The sequence below is a fragment of the Cariama cristata genome, unplaced genomic scaffold (genome assembly GCF_000690535.1).
Source record: "Cariama cristata isolate BGI_N322 unplaced genomic scaffold, ASM69053v1 scaffold11269, whole genome shotgun sequence".
Lineage (NCBI taxonomy): Eukaryota > Metazoa > Chordata > Aves > Cariamiformes > Cariamidae > Cariama > Cariama cristata.
This window is the reverse complement of record NW_009635293.1, coordinates 62,760-80,155: the sequence shown is the minus strand read 5'-3', so window position 1 is coordinate 80,155 and position 17,396 is coordinate 62,760. Positions and strand designations below refer to the sequence as shown.

Genomic DNA, 17,396 nt, shown 5'->3' with positions numbered 1-17,396 from the left:
AGGATGATTAATTCAGATGGAGGAATTTATTGCATAAACATCCGGAGTTAATTCACTTCACACAACTGTTGACTTATATTTAATAGAGACCTAGTTAGTGGAATCTGGAGTCTGATTCTTCTCATCATAAAGCAGAAACTTGTATTTGTTTAATTAATCACAACTCTTAAGTCAGGTGAGATTTTTATTACCACACCAGCTTCTATAGCCAGTGAGTTATCCATGGCTACAGGGAAAAGCTAAAAAAAAAACCCAAACCAAACAACAAGGTGTTGGGCCTTCTAGCAATTTACCTTAACAAAAAGTCACCCTTATTTTTACCTGTAGCAATCCACATTACAAAAGTGCTGATAGGTGATTTATAGTGGCCTTCCTCTTTAAACCTATCAACCCTCGAAAGATGATCTGGTACCACAGAATAATTCAGCTGTCACCACAGTGTGTGAATATTTGCTTTGGGGGTGCGCAGGAGTCTGGGTGTGGGTGTATGTGTTCATGCTCTTCCTTGTTCCTTTTAAACAAGATATATTTGTTATTTCAATACAATAGTCAAAGAAATATGTGAACTGCATTAGGTTTCATCATATAATATGAAAGCTACACAATAGGATAGGTACATACTTTACTTAAACCTTTTAGAAAAACAGTGCATGGTAATGAAATGAGCGTACCATTGCCTTACAGTGTATAATATAACATGCACATGCTTCTTCCAATAGGCTTGCATTTACATGCTTTAGTGTGGAATGTTCTTTAACATGTTCTTAATGAGAACTTGAGATCATGGTAACGAAGTCACTGGAGTTTTCCTGATTTACAGCAAAATGTGAAATTCTAACACTTTTTCTTAAAGATATATTAAAAATTGATATATCTGTGATTTAATTATCTTTGCGATTTAAGAACTTCAGTCCATTGGATTTTCATTAGGGCAAATAGACATTTTACTTATGTTTTAGGTGTAAACCAGGTTCCTAGTGGAGTCCAAAGAGCATTCTTTTACAATTTTATTTGTAAGATAATATATTATTATTTGGATTCTGTGAAAATTTGCATTTAAATTAAAGAATATCAACCTAAACCAAAACAACCCAGAATGCTTTTGAACAGCTATTATGTGATTATTGGACTATTCTGAAGGTCACCAAGGAAGGGATGCTGCGATTAAAGTAAGTAATTGCATAAAATTTACTAACTAAAACTTCCCAGACTTTGTCATAAAGTTTGCAATAGAGAAAAAAATTAAAATGTATGAAGCAAAAGGATATATTGGTCTCTTGCAACTTTACAGGAACTAGTTTGCTCAAAATATAATATTGGTGTTTTTACACTCAAAACCAGAGGTTTTATTAAGATAAGTTAATTGTATCTTCCCAACTGTGAGGCAGAAAGATCCAGAATATCTGTTTAGTTTACCACTGCTGGAGCAGTAGTAGTCCATACTTTCTTCGTATCACCTTCCTGAGAGAGAGATCCTTTCACACATTCATTTCTCGCAGTTTCAGTCTCTCTCCTTCCAGGATCCTACCCTTTTCACTCCTGTATTGTATTAGCTGTCTGTTTTGGTGGCTTTGCTGCCCATGGTTAAAAAATGCCTAGGCTGGAGACTTGCAGCAATCAAACATCTCTTTTGCATGCATTGAGAATAGAACAGAAATTTACCAAATGTTTTAAAATTTATTCTGGAAGAGAATGCTTCTCTGGATGAGTTACGGAGTAGGTTCCGGCTAGTCTATGGCAATTAGAAATCAGTGGCAGTATTTTGCCAGAGTGTACCTGAGGAGGTTGGTCTGAAAAGCTTATGTAAATGGCCAGGTGATAAATCTCTTTACTGTGCATCCCCTAAAAGAGTTCAATTTGTGCAGATGAGTGCTACAAGGCATGCAAGTATTAACTCAGTCAAAACTTAATAGTGGAATATGCAAGAATCACGCCTTACCAGAGGTTCAGCCAACATTTTCATGCCATGCTTATGTGATTTGGCACTTCTACCATGGTACAGCTGATTTCTCAAAAGATTTTGAAAGAGATGATTTGACAATTGTTAGTCTTATTCACTGAGAAAAGAAGGACGGAACTGTGTGACTGCCTTCCTTCTCTTTAGCCTGGAACATTTTCTATGTCAAAAATTATCTGAAGTTGGTGCATTCCTGGGAACACTTGATTTTGATGAATCACTGTTTTCCAGATTACTCTTTTTCCCCTTTCAGCAGTACCCAGAACAGTAGACAAAGTCAGTTTTGCACACTGACTTCTTTGAATGAAACAATATTTGAATAATAATGTTCTGAAGTGAAAGAGAGTTTAAATTATCAGTGTTATTATAGAACTATTTCCCAGTTTGTGCTTATGAATGTGAAGACACAATATAAATAATTTCATCCAAGACTCTGAAAGCTACCAGCTACATTTTTTAACATAAAATACACTAGTTGGACCCTGGCTCTGGCATGGGGCCGTGGTATATTACACTAACCTTTGGTGCTCACTTGAAGTCTGGAGCCTGCTGGGGTAGATGCACTGTGTGCAAGGGGCTCAGGTTCATACTTCTGGATTACAGTTCCTCACAGTGCTGGGCTGCTGGCTACTCTGGAGGGATGAGGGTGCACTTCAGGCACAGAATATTTACAATGGAGATGTTGACACCTCTGACAATACTGTATGCATCTCTCTATATCTGAAGGCATCGTCTATTGAGTCTCTTCCCTCTTTTTCCATTTCTGTTAAGCTTGTGGGAAAATCATTTGCATCAACCTAATATATTAGACATATACTGCTCTAAATATGAACTTTGAAGTGCATTATGCCTAATAAAGCAGAAAAAGAAGAACGGAGCAACTCTCATACCTCTGTGAAGGCATTCCGATTTGTCTGTAAGGTAACCTTTACTACTTCAAAAGGGTTAACCACAACTGCCTCTGTCAACCCAGATCCCAAGCCAGCAACTGCAAATGTCTAGGAAAGTTAAAATTAAAGTTAAAAATTAAGGAGTAAAATTTCACACACATCAGATTATGAAACAGAATGACGCAATGCAAACTGCAGGATTACTGTAATACAGCAGTATTCTATTACTAAACAACTTTAGCCCATGATTAGATGCTGGCAGTTCATGAAGACAATATGGCAATAGCCATAAACCTCATTCCAACAAATAGATACCAACAAATCTACTTTTCCAATATCAAATAGGAACATAACCTATCCCTTTCATCATCAACCATGAGACTGAAGCCAGCAGGAAGATGGTGCTAATGTATGCATCTCTCTTGTAACAATAAATATTGTCTTGATATGAGACCTGTTGAGGTACCTAGAAGCATTCTGCCTGGCTTAGACCAGAAAATCTCTCAGTCTTTTTTCCCTCGCTACTACGGCTATCTTAGGGGCAGAAATGCCTCTATGGCAACAATACTGCACCAAAAATGTCAGGGATGTCTCATAGTTGCTGCATCTGCTATATGAATCAGAGCAGCTTTTGGTCAGCTATTGCATGTTTACAAGTTTCCAGCATATCTTCCTCCCCAAAAAGTGGTGGTGTACCACGGAATATTTAACTCTGTTCTTTCCGCTTACTAGAGGACAAATATCAGCCTCTCTATTTACATCTAAGGATGAGAAGAGCCTGTTGAAAAATACAAGATAATATAGGAGATACTGTAAACAACTATAGAGTCAGTGGAACAATTAAGAGGAAGAGGACACTTGCTTTAAACTGGTGAGTATGATTCCATGACCACTCACTTACTGCAATGGAAGGCAGATGTAAATGGAAGCAATACTGTTTGAAAGAGACCTGAAATAACCAAAGCCTTTACAGTGTAACCATAAAAATATCAATTGTTTCCTACAGTTATGATGCCATTATTGTGAAAAATAGTTATTTACTGTTTCTTACACCACAGAAAGCAGTAATTCTTATAAAAAGATTTTATTCCAAATGGTACAACAGCAGAATTAATACATATATATGAGAATGCAGATAACACATGCAAGCTACATCTTAGCATTAAAACATTTTCATGTACATGCATGTCCTGTATTTTGTTTTTTAAAACAGTTATGTTCTTGAGATGAAATCCTACCTCCACTGATGTATAAGACAGTTTTGCCATTGACTTCCAAGGAGGTAGAAGTTTCTTATCAATACTTTATGTTTCTATTATAAAGTCTTTAGAGTAAGATAAGAGGTCTGTCTTTTTGTTACAGTTGCACTGTGCCTTGCAGAACAGCACTTTGAGGTTGAGTTATCAAACTAGTCTCTATCACATGAATAAATAAATATTGACAAAGTTTAATTTTTTTTTTGTTATTTTGCAAGAATGAAGAATGACAAGCTGCATACAGACTCTTCCATGGTGACTGCTGCTATCCATGTTAACAAATGTTATGACATTGCAGGGAATTATTTTGAAGACATTTGATATAAAAATTAACGTAACTATCATTTTAATAAATTCTGTTATCAATGTTTTCAAGAGACAAGTCTGTGCTGAAAAACTGTTGGTTGAACTGACCCTTTCAATTTTGGGTTCCTTCTATGGGAGGAAACGATGGGACAGTTCAATATACACATATGAAATTAGAACATGAAGTTCTGTATCCATACATACCAGTCCTGGTGGTAATGATGCATATCCTAGTAGCTTCTTGTATTGTTCAAAGGTGAAAAACTGTAAATAAAAGTTAAACTGAAATTGTGTTGAAAAAAATTACGTGTTACTTATGCAAATTAGTAAAACCAAACTACAATGGAACTTCACTACCTTGTATCCTGAGTAGCTATGTGCAGTTCTGCAAAATAAACATAAGCCACTTTTGTTTCACATTCTCTGTAGCAGTGTTAGATATGCAATAGTAGACAATTAGGCTTCAGAATTTATTTTATCAGTGTATCATGCATAATAGCAGCGTAAGTGCAATTAAAGTAATGTTTTAAGTAGAGTTTTCTTACAATACACAGTTTGTGGTTTTAATCTATAAACTTTTCCTCTAGCATTGAATTTTCATATACTGGTATAAACGTAGCAGCAGATACTATAATTTCGCCCAGGAAATCACCCTCACATCTTTAATATAATATACTGCAATCACTTTCACATTTCTCAGATACTAGTCTACTTCTCTTCAGGGAGATGTAATTGCAGATTTTGAAGATGGAAAGTCTCTAGATTTTTATAATCTTTTATTGTCAACAGACACATTTCTTTTAGTTTTTGGTCTTTGCAAATAAACAGTTCACCCAATTGTCTGCTTTCAGTCAGTGGTGTTCAGAAGTTCTGAGCATCTGCAATTCTTTAGAGGATAAGTTTTGAAAGCTGTTTGAACTTCAAGAAAGAAACTAGAAGCTCAGTTTCACCTGCCCCAAGATGGAGAAAGACAACCATTTATAAATGGTTCACTTTGCTACCTAACATTTCTTACCACCCAAATCCATTAATTTTCAGAATACCTTTTGTGAAATCTAAAAATCAAAGCAGAATAAATTAACGGATTTAGAGTTAGAGTGCTGAGAATAACCCTGACTGCACTGAAGTCAGTAAGAAGCAGACAGATTTTCACTGCCTATTTCCTTGTCTGTAGACACAAGGTCTAAGATGCATCCATCAAGGTATACTCTAAAGAAAGAGTATTTGTGATATTTTACAAATTATTGGTAAGATGCCCTCTGAAATACAGTACACAATCCTGGCGACCTTTGTTCAAAAAAGATTAACTCAGTCTACAGCATATTCAAACAGGGTTACCAGGATCATAAGAGAATTTAAAGATTATTTTAAGAATGAAAACTGAAGGAGAACAAATGCTTGCCTTATTTAGTCTAGCAAAAGAGAGGCTGCAAAAGAATGAGAAACAAGGAAAGGAGAGATATCTAACATAAAGTAATTGGGTATAAAAGTAAAAACTACTCATAAATAGGATGTGGCTCAAGATCTGATGAAGCTTTCTTACAAGACCTGAAACAGTCTTCCACTAAGAATAATGGAAGAAAATCTTAATGACTTGTAAGGGTTTGATAAGTTTATGAAGGAGATTATAGAACAGCAGGGGACTAGACTTGCTGATCTAAGTGAACCTTTCTAGTCCAGTTCTTCTGTGTACAGCAAATCTCCCTAAACCCCATATTGTTTCAAATTCATATTCTGCAAATATGTTGCTGTAGCCACTGAAAAAGCACTTAGGTTGATGTCACATAAGACAGTTCTGAGGGTAGCGAAAATGATCTTCTAGCATGAGGAATGAGGACAGCAGAAAATCTTGTGGGTTATAAAGAGCAGACATCTGAATTCCAGGTAAAACCAAAGATATTGGAGGTATTATTCCACATACTTTTCAGACATGGAACAACACAAGGCCCATAACTACAGCTCATTAGTTGTGAGTCCTGTAATCTGTCCAAGAAGTATTCACAACTTTGGATGCAAAAGGAAAGTGGCTTTTACACAGCACGTCCAGTATTATGGGACTGAACAACAAAAACCTGTCACAGCTTCTCCAAGACTGCATCAGTGCAGGTGGATATGTAATAGAGCAAGAGCTCTCACATCCATGTACAGCAAAAGTAAATAACTAGAAGCTCTGACTTTCCTGGCTACTTTCCAAAGCTGACCTGTAACACTTGATTAGTTTAGAGCAAGCTGATTCAAATGAAGGTGGGATCCTCTGATGTGTGTCTTTTTGCTGTGCGTTTCGCTCCCACACACGAGGCTGTGATCTCTCCACATAGCACCCACCCATGCATGTGACAATCAAACTGTCTCACCACAAGAGGAAGGCAATGGGAAATGAGGTCAATGGAGATATGGGAATTGTAAGAAACATAAGGGAATACAGTTTTTCAGATAAAACAGAAAGACTGGGTGACCTGTGCTGGGTCTCAGCCAAAGAAGACAAGTTCAGTCCCTCGGGGCTCAGTTACCACAGACCTATCAGAATAAAACAGCTTTTCCATAAACCACGTGTACAGGAACACGCGTAATAAACACCACATTGTCATTTTAACTTGTTTAGAACCCTGCCTATGGCAAAGTCAATAACATTTTTCAATCAAGACCTGCTTCAAATGAAAAGTCACTAGAATCACACCAAAACCATCAGACGACCAGGTGTTAATGTGTTAATAATGCCAGCACATTTAAAGCAGGAGGGAATATGAATGTGTAGTGCAAAATTAGCATGTTAATTCTGAAAACTGAAGGACTGATACTCTGGCCAGTGGATAGATACTTTTTTTTATCCTCAGTAGGGATTATTATCTCATTTTGCAGAAAAGGTCCTAGAATAGGGCGTCAGATTTTAACTGCCCTCTAAACACTAATCTTGCAAACATCCTGCAAATATGTTTAAAATTATTGTACTGGCCTTGCAAACAATCAGAAAAGATGGAAGTGTTACTTAGACTGTAGGTCTATCTTTTTGGATAACTGAAGACACTTTATAGGTAAAAGGAAGTCTCTGAGAAAGTGTCAGTTGTGGGTGGGTGAGTTCCTTCACTGAACTAAATTAATTTCTTATTGTGATAAAGTTTGCTTTATTCTCTTTCCAGCATCTTTCTACTCATTGTTATCCTCCTAACCTTTAATGGAATTTCTGGCATTCCTTAATGTTTTCCATAGTGTTACAGATCTGTAAAATGGTTGTAATAAAGGCAGAAATACATTACCTAGCAATTTTTTTGGTCTTAAAAAATGTTACCTTAAAAGTCAATAGCTTCCTAGAGTCATAAATAAAATAACTACTTAATAGTAACTATATATCATTTTTAAAAGAAAACAAATCAACAGCAATAAAACTCAATATAATTGTTGCTGGGTGTACTAGAGTGGCTAGTATACATATAATTTTGCCAAAAAAGTATCTAGCTACATCATATGGATTTATATAATATATGTCCACCCAAAATGTTTTTAAAAACACAGCATAATTTGTCTTTTTCTCTACAGTTGTATTAAGTTAACAGCTTTGCACAAAAAAAATCTCAGAATAAATGTATTTAAAACATGCTTTTGTGTATATAATAACCAATATCGTCCATCTGGCAAAGATACACTTTAATTCAAGTTACACAGAAAATAGCCAAAGTACTTACCAGATGTCTCAATAACTCTAAGGTAAAAATATATGCTTGAAACAAGATGTCTGAGAACACATGAACAATATAAATTTGCCCCAAAAGTTCATCTGTTAACCATTGTACTGGCATCATCACTTCTTTCCTCCAAGTTCAATCTAACATAAAGTTATAAACTTTGACTTTTTGTCTTCCAGAAATACCAGCTTTCTTTTTAGAAGGGAAATAAAGAGAGAGGAAAAACAAGAAATAGCAAGACAGACACAAGAATGTAGTTCACTAAAAGTGAAGCTGTATCTTCAACATTTAGCTGAATAACTGGGGCTAAAAAACTTCTTTTTAGTAGCTTTATTTTTATTTGCAAATACCCACACCAGATAAACACAATATTCCAGTAGCACAAGTACGTTTCCTCTTGGTACAAAATCTCCCTTGTCCATTCTCTATACGCTTTTATGAGATATAAACGAAACTATAACTAGTTTTTAAAAAAGTTCATTACGAACACAAACCAAGGCTGCTGGAACCTAGAAATTGCCTCTCTACCTTTTGTGTTTTCTTAAGTCTCAAAACCATAGGCAAGCACATAGTCTTCCTCTAAATCTCACTAGTCATTTTGGCAGTGGACAAGGGATATCTTGGGGCCTGTTAAAATGAGGAAAACTATTAGAAGAATAAAAAATGGAGTGAGCCAAAGGAAGCAGTGACTTTTCTGTTGGAGTCATATCCAAATAAAGTTAGTGGAAATTTGAGTGGATTCTCTTCAAGTCAAAGCATGAGTACAAACTCTACTTTGGAAGTTAGAAATTGTGCTGGCATATAACATCTCACATTGAATTGTTTCAGTATCCAGGTTCTTACAAGGACATTACTGTCCTTCCCTATTCTGTCACTGAATTCTTCTAATGTAGAATATAGCTGATGTCTCAAGGTAACTTAAAGTCCTCCTGGTGTACTAGGAGCAGCATAAAATTTAATGGAACAGTGTAAAGAATTAAAGAATGTAATGATTTAATTAAAAAATATGCTTCGCATTTAGATCTGGTTCTCATGGTTGCAGAAACACTACTGAGCTTTCACGGAAATGCCCAGGAATTAGGTAGAAAGCATCCCACTAAGGGAGCACCAGTAAGACATTTAAGGAGCTGTGAGCTTACGATGTACAAGAAAAGGTTGAGAGAACTAAGTCTGTTTAGCCTGAAAATCAGAAGGTTAAGGGGATCTAATTCTTGTCTTCCACCATCTAAAGGTTATACAGAAGACAAAGTCAGACTTTCTCAGAGGTCCACAACAGAAGCATGAGAGGCAATAGGCAAAAGTTGCAACAGGGGAATTTGGATTGGATATAAGGCAAAATTATTCACAGTGAAAGCAATTAAGCACTGGAGTAGGAGCACAGAGAGGCTGCAGTCTCCATCCTTGAATATTTTCAGAACTCATCTAGACAAGGCATCCGAGCAATCTGATCTAACCATGAGGGCAGCCCTGCTTTGAGCAAGAAGCTCACAGATGACCTGCAGAGATTCCACTTAAATCTTTCTATGGTTCTATAATTATATTGAATATTGTGGGGTTTAGGCCAACTTAATAAATTTGAATAAGAGAAAGTGACTCAAGATTTTTGAATGACTGAGGTTGGTAGAAGAGAACTCAAACTTGAGTTTGTATTTTAACTAAATATATGCTGGAATCTAAAAAGCATGATCAGATTGACTCTGACCTGTTTCAAATAAAATGAAATGGAGAGACAGAAGAAATCACAGTCTGAAGAAAACGAGTTATTAGGAATCTTCTAAATATCACCCATCTATGCTCTAGTGCCACTTTGCTATTAAAGAGAACTTTAGTTTTCTTAGTTTTATTAAGTAATTTTGAGATAGGTGACATATGTCGTTTGCATCTAAAATGCCAATGCAAACAAGAAGATGACATTAACAGAACTCCTTTAGGATTCTGTTACAAGGTCACATCCTGTCACTTTATACAAATATTATTCCTCTGTAAAGGAATTGGAATGTGAATGATTAATTGCAGACTAAGAAGCAGAATCATATGCAGCCTTTTAGAAAGAAACAGGAAAAGAAAGAAAGGAAAATCAAGACATTGCTTAATAACTGCTTTTAGACACATTTGGTGCAACTATAGGAAACTTCAAAGTTTTGAAGTAAAAGACAAAGAAACATTTGCTTGTAACACAACGGATGCTTTGACAGATTTAGAACTTTAAGATGAGGTGCTTAATTACTAGGTTTTAATTAAAAAGGTTGCATGACTTGACTGCAAAAAATCGATATATTGATGTATTTTGCTTAGGAATGCTAATAAAATAATGCTTTACAAATCAACATAAAGGATAATAAAAGAAAATCAGATCAACATTTGGCAGCAAATACACTTTGATAGACTAATGTCTATTTCAACTATAAGAGAGCTGGAGTAAAATGTTCTTTGCATGATGAAGGGTTGTACCCGTTACTGTGTTCAATCTGTAAAAAAGTGAGAGTATGGTGTAGAGTGCTCTTTGGAGTACAAGAAAACTCTGGGCAGCACTTCAAACCTACAGATATACTGCTTCAAGTTACTGAGTAAGTACTTATTAGGAGTGGTTTCTTTAGTGGCTTCTTGTGTTAATTTATTAAGCTATTAGTCGTTTTGCAAGTTGCTAGGCATTTTCAGTAAAACAACATGTCTAAACCAGAAGTAATTATGAGGCTAAAATATCCTTTAAAGTATTTTATTGTTTTTTATTATATAAACTAATTGTAATTTTCCCCCCCCTGTAACTTTATATATACAGGTGAAAAATAGCCTAGCATTTAAGACCCTTATCTTATGCTTCTTAATCAAGCACAGTTTTTATTGTGCTATCAACAGGAAAGTTTCCTCCTAGTAAAAATTAGAGGATTAATATGCCAAATAAGTTTAAGATTCTAATGTCAATCAGTGGGGGAGAAATAAAATGTTTTACATCTGCCACTGTCCCTACTCATATTTTTAAAGGAGGAAGTATGGGGTTTTTACCTTCACCGCCCTTTTGGGTGTCTCAGCCAAGATAGGAGGAAATATTCCTTTGTAGAAGCCAAGCAATCTATTGAAGAACAAAAGAAATTATTTTTGTACAGATAAACAATATATCATTACCATACTGCCAATTCTATTTTCACTTTTGAGTAAAGCAACTAACCTTTCAGCACTTCCAAGCATACAGACAAATAACAACACTCTCTGCTTACTTGCTAAGTAACTAATGTGCTACCAATTCTATTATATGATGGTGAGATGATATAAAAAAATCAACAATGTATAAGTAAAAATTCGGTCATTTTTTTCTGACTAGACAAGAAATTGTATTTAAAGGACAAAGAACTGTTTTGACAAGGAAGAGGAAGCATTATTTCATAGTTTTAATTTCCTTGACATAGCAATGATAATATTAAAAACTGAAGTAACAAAATACAGATTTGGAAAAAAAGGTGACTTCAGCAAGTTGCATGCAAAAAACCTGCATGCTCATCTTCAGACACTAGTTAAGACATCTTTTAAAGTTTAGTTTTAATTATGATGCCTCAAAATAGATGAAGTTTTTTTTTTGACAAGTTAGTTTTAATACAAGTTAGCTGTTCACAGAGCCATAACAGAATGTACCTACATAATCTTGGAAAAAACATTTGGGCAATGCCTGGCCACTGTACTTATTGAGGTCTTTGCCCCTCTCTTGCCTGGCTCCATAAATACCTAAGGACTTTACAATACCTGCTGACTTTTGGAGCTGGTCTGAAGCGAAAGATCCACTTGTTGTAGTGCTTTGCTTTGCATTACCTAAATTTCATATATATATATATATGTGTATATATATATATAGACACTTACATGCACACATGGCATTTACAGGCCACTTGAGCTCTGCTTACAAGGCCAATGTAGACACATAACACTGGCTTTAAATGACAGGTAGCTCTCAAAATCCTCAGGTGAGGTAAAAGTAGATGTAGTTCTTGCCTGCTAGGTCTCCACATTAACCTAGTTAGTGCATGAAGACGGTTCAGAAAGGCATCTAATGCAACCAGCAAGAAGCCACCTTGCCAGCCAACAAGGGTATATCTTACAACTTATCCATCTTCAGAGTTTATACACTTCTTTCAGGACTCTAAGATGACTCTGTCTACATAAGAAATAATTTCTTAAAGTAAAGCATTTGTGTCTTTTTAAAATGTTGAAAGGTGATGATGTTGAAAGGTGGTGATTCACTTTTCTAAAGCAGGCTATTACTTGGAATATTTTTGCAGGGTGGGGAAAAGTCATCACGTCAACAGATTCTCCTATAGTTATCCTGTGCACGTCAAAGGAAAGCAATTAAATTAATGTTCCCCACATGAATGTAAAACACCACAAATGCTACACCATTTTATCCACCCTTCTTCTAACACCTCTCTGGAGTTCTCTTCTTAAACTGCTCCAATATAAATAAAATAATCTAGGCTTTGTAAGATGCTGCAGAGTGGGAATATCGCATATCCTTCCTCTGAAGTAAGCAAGTTACGAATTCCAGTCCATGATAAAAGGAAACTTTGAGCATTTTATGCAATGATGGTTTCATGACAAAACACTGAAAGTCCTTGGGTAGGAGATTTCAGGAATTCAGCTGAGTCATCAGATGTTTGAATTTCACCAAAGTCTCACTTTCCAAACATAACTATACATACATACATATATCTGTATCTATCCACATAGATAGGGATGTAACTATAGATATCAATAAATATGGATATAACAATATAGACATACTGGATCCAGTCTTAGTCTTTAACGGTTCATACATATTCATACTATATTCTCGCTGATTCAGCAAGCTATTGAAATGTTGAATAACTTTAAGCATGGGATTCATACAGTTTAATGTGAATTCAAACTGAAACTGAGTTCCAAGTAGGATCAGCTACAAGAACACAGATCCCTATACACACTTTCTTCCTTTCAGCTCAATCTAAAGCACTGTAAGCCTATCTACAACAGGCATTCTGTTTGGACTTTCTAGTACTCCAGCATGATTGGAATTGGAAAATGAAAAGTGCTCCACTGCTCTACTTACAGGTGTAGCTCTGACTACAAAAAAGTGAGACCCAAACTTGGTCCGGATTTTCTTGTTATTAAGAAACGCGTAAGCAGAGAAATACTCAGTGTAAAGCAACAATTCAGTTCTAAAAACATACAGCAGCATTACCTAGCCTTACACAGCAGTACAGGTTGCTTTTCCAGGTTCCCTTCTTGTATACTCAAATGTATGCAGCTATTGAATATATAAACCTTGTAACATTCCCATGGTCTCTGAGGATCTCAGGGAAAGTTTTTCAGAGAGAGTGTTTAAGGAAAGGATATACCAGGCATTTGAGCAACAGATCTGCCATCTCAGCAATCTTGCAAGGCAGGTAATCACTTCTAAAGAGTAATCCACCAGTCTACCACAGCTTGGTGTTGAAATATCAGCAGTTCAGATGATCAGCAGACCAGGAGGTGGATTGTTTGAAAATTCTAGAGAAATGGGAACTGAAAATATGAAAAGCAATTATCCATTTCTCCTGAATCACAGAAGGGTTGAGGATGGAAGGAACCGCTGGAGATCATCTAGTCCAAACCCCTGCTCAGGGAGGGACACCTACAGCTGGTTGCCCAGGACCACGTCCACAGAGCTCTTGAATATCTCCAAGGAGGGAGACTTCACAACCTTTCTGGGCAACCTGTGTCAGTGCTTGGTCACCCTCACAGTGAGAAAGTGTTTCCTGATGTTCAGAGTGAACCTTCCGTCTTTCAGTTTGTGTCCATTCCCTCTGGTCCCATCACTGGGCACCACTGAAAAGAGCCTGGCTCCATCCTCTTTGCACCCTTCCTCCTTTCAGATATTTGTGCACATTGATGAGATCCCCCCTGAGCTTTCTCTCCTCCAGGCAGAACACTCCTAGCTCTCTCAGCCTTTCCTCATATGAAAGATGCTCCAGTCCCTTCATCATCTTAGTGGCCCATCACTGGACTCTTGGCAGTATGTCCATGTCTCTCCTGTACTGGGGGGGGGCAAAACTGGATCCAGAGCTCTAGGTCTGGCCTCACCAGTGCTGAGTAGAGGGGAAGGATTTTCAACATTCCTCCTCATGCAGCCCAGGATACCAGTAGCGCCCTCCTTGCTCAACCACACAGGCCTCTTGACAGTTTTGCCTGACTTCCTGTGTGTTGGGATGGACTTCTCTTGAGTGGAGGTGATCCTTGAATACTATCCAGGTTTCCTGGACACCTCTTCACTCCAGAGCGTTATACCATAGGACTTTTCCAAGTAGATCTCTGAAGAGGCCACAGTCTGTTCTCCTGAAGCCTAGGGTTGTGATCTTGCTTTTTGCCCTGCTCCCTCTTCTTAGGATCCTGAACTCCACCATCTCACTGTCACAACAACCAAGGCTCCCTTCGACCTTCACATCCCCAATGAGGCCTTCCTCATTTGCAAGTATAAGGTCCAGCAGAGCACCTCTCCTCATTGGCTCCTCTTTCACTTGTGTCACAAAGTTATCATTAAAGGTCTCCAGTAACCTCCTGGATTGCTTATGCCCTGCAATGTTTTCCCTCCAGGAGGTATCAACGTGGTTGAAGTCCCCAAGAGGATTAGGGTCTGCAAATGTGAGGCTGCTTCTAGCTGTCTGTAGAGGGCCTTGTTCTTCCTGGTCAGGCAGCCCATAGTAGATGCCTACCACAAAGTCACCAGTATTGGTCTGCTCTTTAATCCTTACCCATAAGCTCTCCTCATTCCCCCTCAGGCACAGCTCCAGTTGCTCTCTCCCATAAAGGACAACTCCCTCTCCTCGACTTCCCAGCCTGTCCTTCCTGAAGAGTCTGTATCCCTCCATAGCAGCATTCCAGTTGTGCAAGCCGTCCACCGCATCTCTGGGATCCCAGCAAGATCCTACCCCTGCAGCTGCACGCAGATCTCTCACTCCTTGTGTTTATGCCCCATGCTTCATGCCTTACTGCGCAGGCACTTTGGGAGAGACTTCCTTACTTACATGCAAATGCTTGAGGTGAATCCGCTTGAGCCCTTTTTTGTTCAATTTGTGTTCCTCGTTGTTCACATCACCCGAGGCGCTTTGCTTCTCAGCCCTGTCCATCGCTCCCTCAGAGGGCTGCGGTAACTTTCTCCTTCCCTTGCGGTTCCTGGTTTAAAGCCCTCTTTACCAGGTCAGCCACCCTGTGGCAAAGATACCTGTGCAAAGATATCACTGTGCATGTCATGTCAAGCTGATCTGCTTATTGCAGCTGTAAGGTCAACACTGAAGATTTTCTGCTGGAGGAATCTCTACTGTGAACTAGGAGAATCTGCAGAGCTCAGCAACTATATTCATGGCTTTATGAATCCTTAAAATTTTAAGAGATCTGTAAAAGTTTCACTGCTTTACTCCTTTCCTCTGTGGAGGCAAACCTCATCATGAAAAACAGACAGGAAGGAGTTAAGGTCTATTCCTATGGAACACATTAAGTTTAGAAATCTGAAAACACATGAAAACTTTGGGGATATACATCCATATATGCAATATGTAATTCAGTAAACATGGTAAGAACTAGCTCAGTATTTAATTATGAACTGTGGTTTAGTTTTTTTTTTCCTTCCTCATTTGAAATAGAAACAGGAAAAAGTTTAGTAAGCACAGTCAGTGAGATGAAAGGAATAAAGGAAAGGAGGAAGCAGAAGACAATCCCATCTCATCACTGCCTCTTGTCAACTGACTAATTTTTTGCATAAAGCATAGTCTCTTTTAGAACCCTCTGTGCCTGAGGTGGAAGACAAGCAGCTGCCCCCAACTTTTCCAAATAATGTTTTACAAATTGTGCCCATTAAAGAAAACAATTGTTTGAAATCTTTGCAGAAGGAGCTATTTACTTAATTGAAAAAAAACTATCATGATAGTAACAAAAACTGAATGGCTTTGCCAGTCAGAAAGTACATACACACACAAGGATCTTATACTTCTCTGTTCCTTGGTCAATAGCACTGAGTTAGCCTACTTGCACAGTGTGTATAAAATTTTTCAAAGTCAACTAAAGAATGGTGATGACATTTCACATTTGAAAGATATTATCACCTGGATTCAGGCCTTCATTCAGAAAACTGACGTTCAGAAAAATTATGGAACAGCAGCAGCAATCACTGCAGCGTGTGATAGAAGAGAGAGGACGTGACATCATATCCCTAGCTAGAGACACTGGAAAAAACAAGTAAATTTCTAACAGAAACACAGCTACATCTTATTTTGTTTCAGCATTAAGGGTCTAAATGAACATCACCATTCAATTGTATTCTGGGCAGCAGTCCAAACTCATCTTTGCAGCAGTTGACTGAAACATTACAGTCAATCATATCTTCTCAATTTGTTCTTTCAGGCTTTTGCTATCCTTCTGGTTTCCATTTCTTGTTTGGAAGCCTTGAGTCATTCACCCTGGCAAGACGACCAATGTAAATCAGTTATTTTCTCCAAATTATACTGAAATTGGGATCTTGCTTAGTTTGTTGTTTTCTTCCTCTGTCTTTCACATAATTTTCCCTTTAAGGATCTAATAAAGCTGATTGAAGGCATGAACACAATATTCCCTTTCTTCTATTGCTGTCAAATCCAAGTCTCTTACCCACATTGTTTTATAACTGAAACAAAAAACCTCTTAGGTCCAATTCTGCTTTCATTACCTCTGCATTATTGCAAGTATAAATAAAAGACCTGGGTTTCATGACCATGTCAGTTACATTAAATGAATGCTTGACTTTCCAATTTTACAAAAAGTTTTATTTCCCCAAAGCGAAGGAATTTTGAAGACATACTTGGTAAAAGGGTGGGTGTTCTCCAAAAAGAGGAAGAAAATATGTCTAAATGTATTAAAATTTGCTTAGAGTTTCATTTATACCAGGAAAAAGGTATCTTTTTATTTCATACTATGTGGCATGTTGTGAATTTATTACTAACAGAAAGTAAACCAATTGAAAACAGAGCAATATTACTTTAATATAGCTGTTAGTGTGAAGTAATTTTTATATTGATCTAGCTGGAGATGTAAAAGATTTTAAATTCCCACAAGTTTCAGAAAAACTAGCAAGTGCTTAGTGAAGGCAGGCACAAATTAGTACCCACTGCTGAGAAAAAGGGACTTACAGTTTAGCCATTTATTTTGACAGCAGCAAGCCACTAGCCAGTTCGTACATGTAGTTCACCCTCAATCACAGTGTCTACAACCATTTGCCCAGCTGAAGAGGTATGCTATAGCGAAGGCCGGGTGTCATTCAGAGTTGGGCATATTTGAA

At 37.3% G+C, this 17,396-nt stretch overlaps 1 protein-coding gene across 1 annotated transcript in view; it reads right to left on the bottom strand.

Moving 5' to 3' along the window:
• Positions 1-2,847: 2,847 nt before the first annotated feature.
• LOC104167271 (mitochondrial 2-oxodicarboxylate carrier-like) overlaps positions 2,848-17,396 on the bottom strand; it is a gene marked incomplete at both ends in the record, with an annotated part of 46,618 nt that continues 32,069 nt past the window's right edge. Inside the window, 3 exons of the mRNA XM_009707480.1 lie at positions 2,848-2,955; positions 4,614-4,673; positions 11,093-11,159. Of these exons, the coding sequence (XP_009705782.1) occupies positions 2,848-2,955; positions 4,614-4,673; positions 11,093-11,159 (235 nt within the window). The remainder of the gene's footprint in view (positions 2,956-4,613; positions 4,674-11,092; positions 11,160-17,396) is intronic.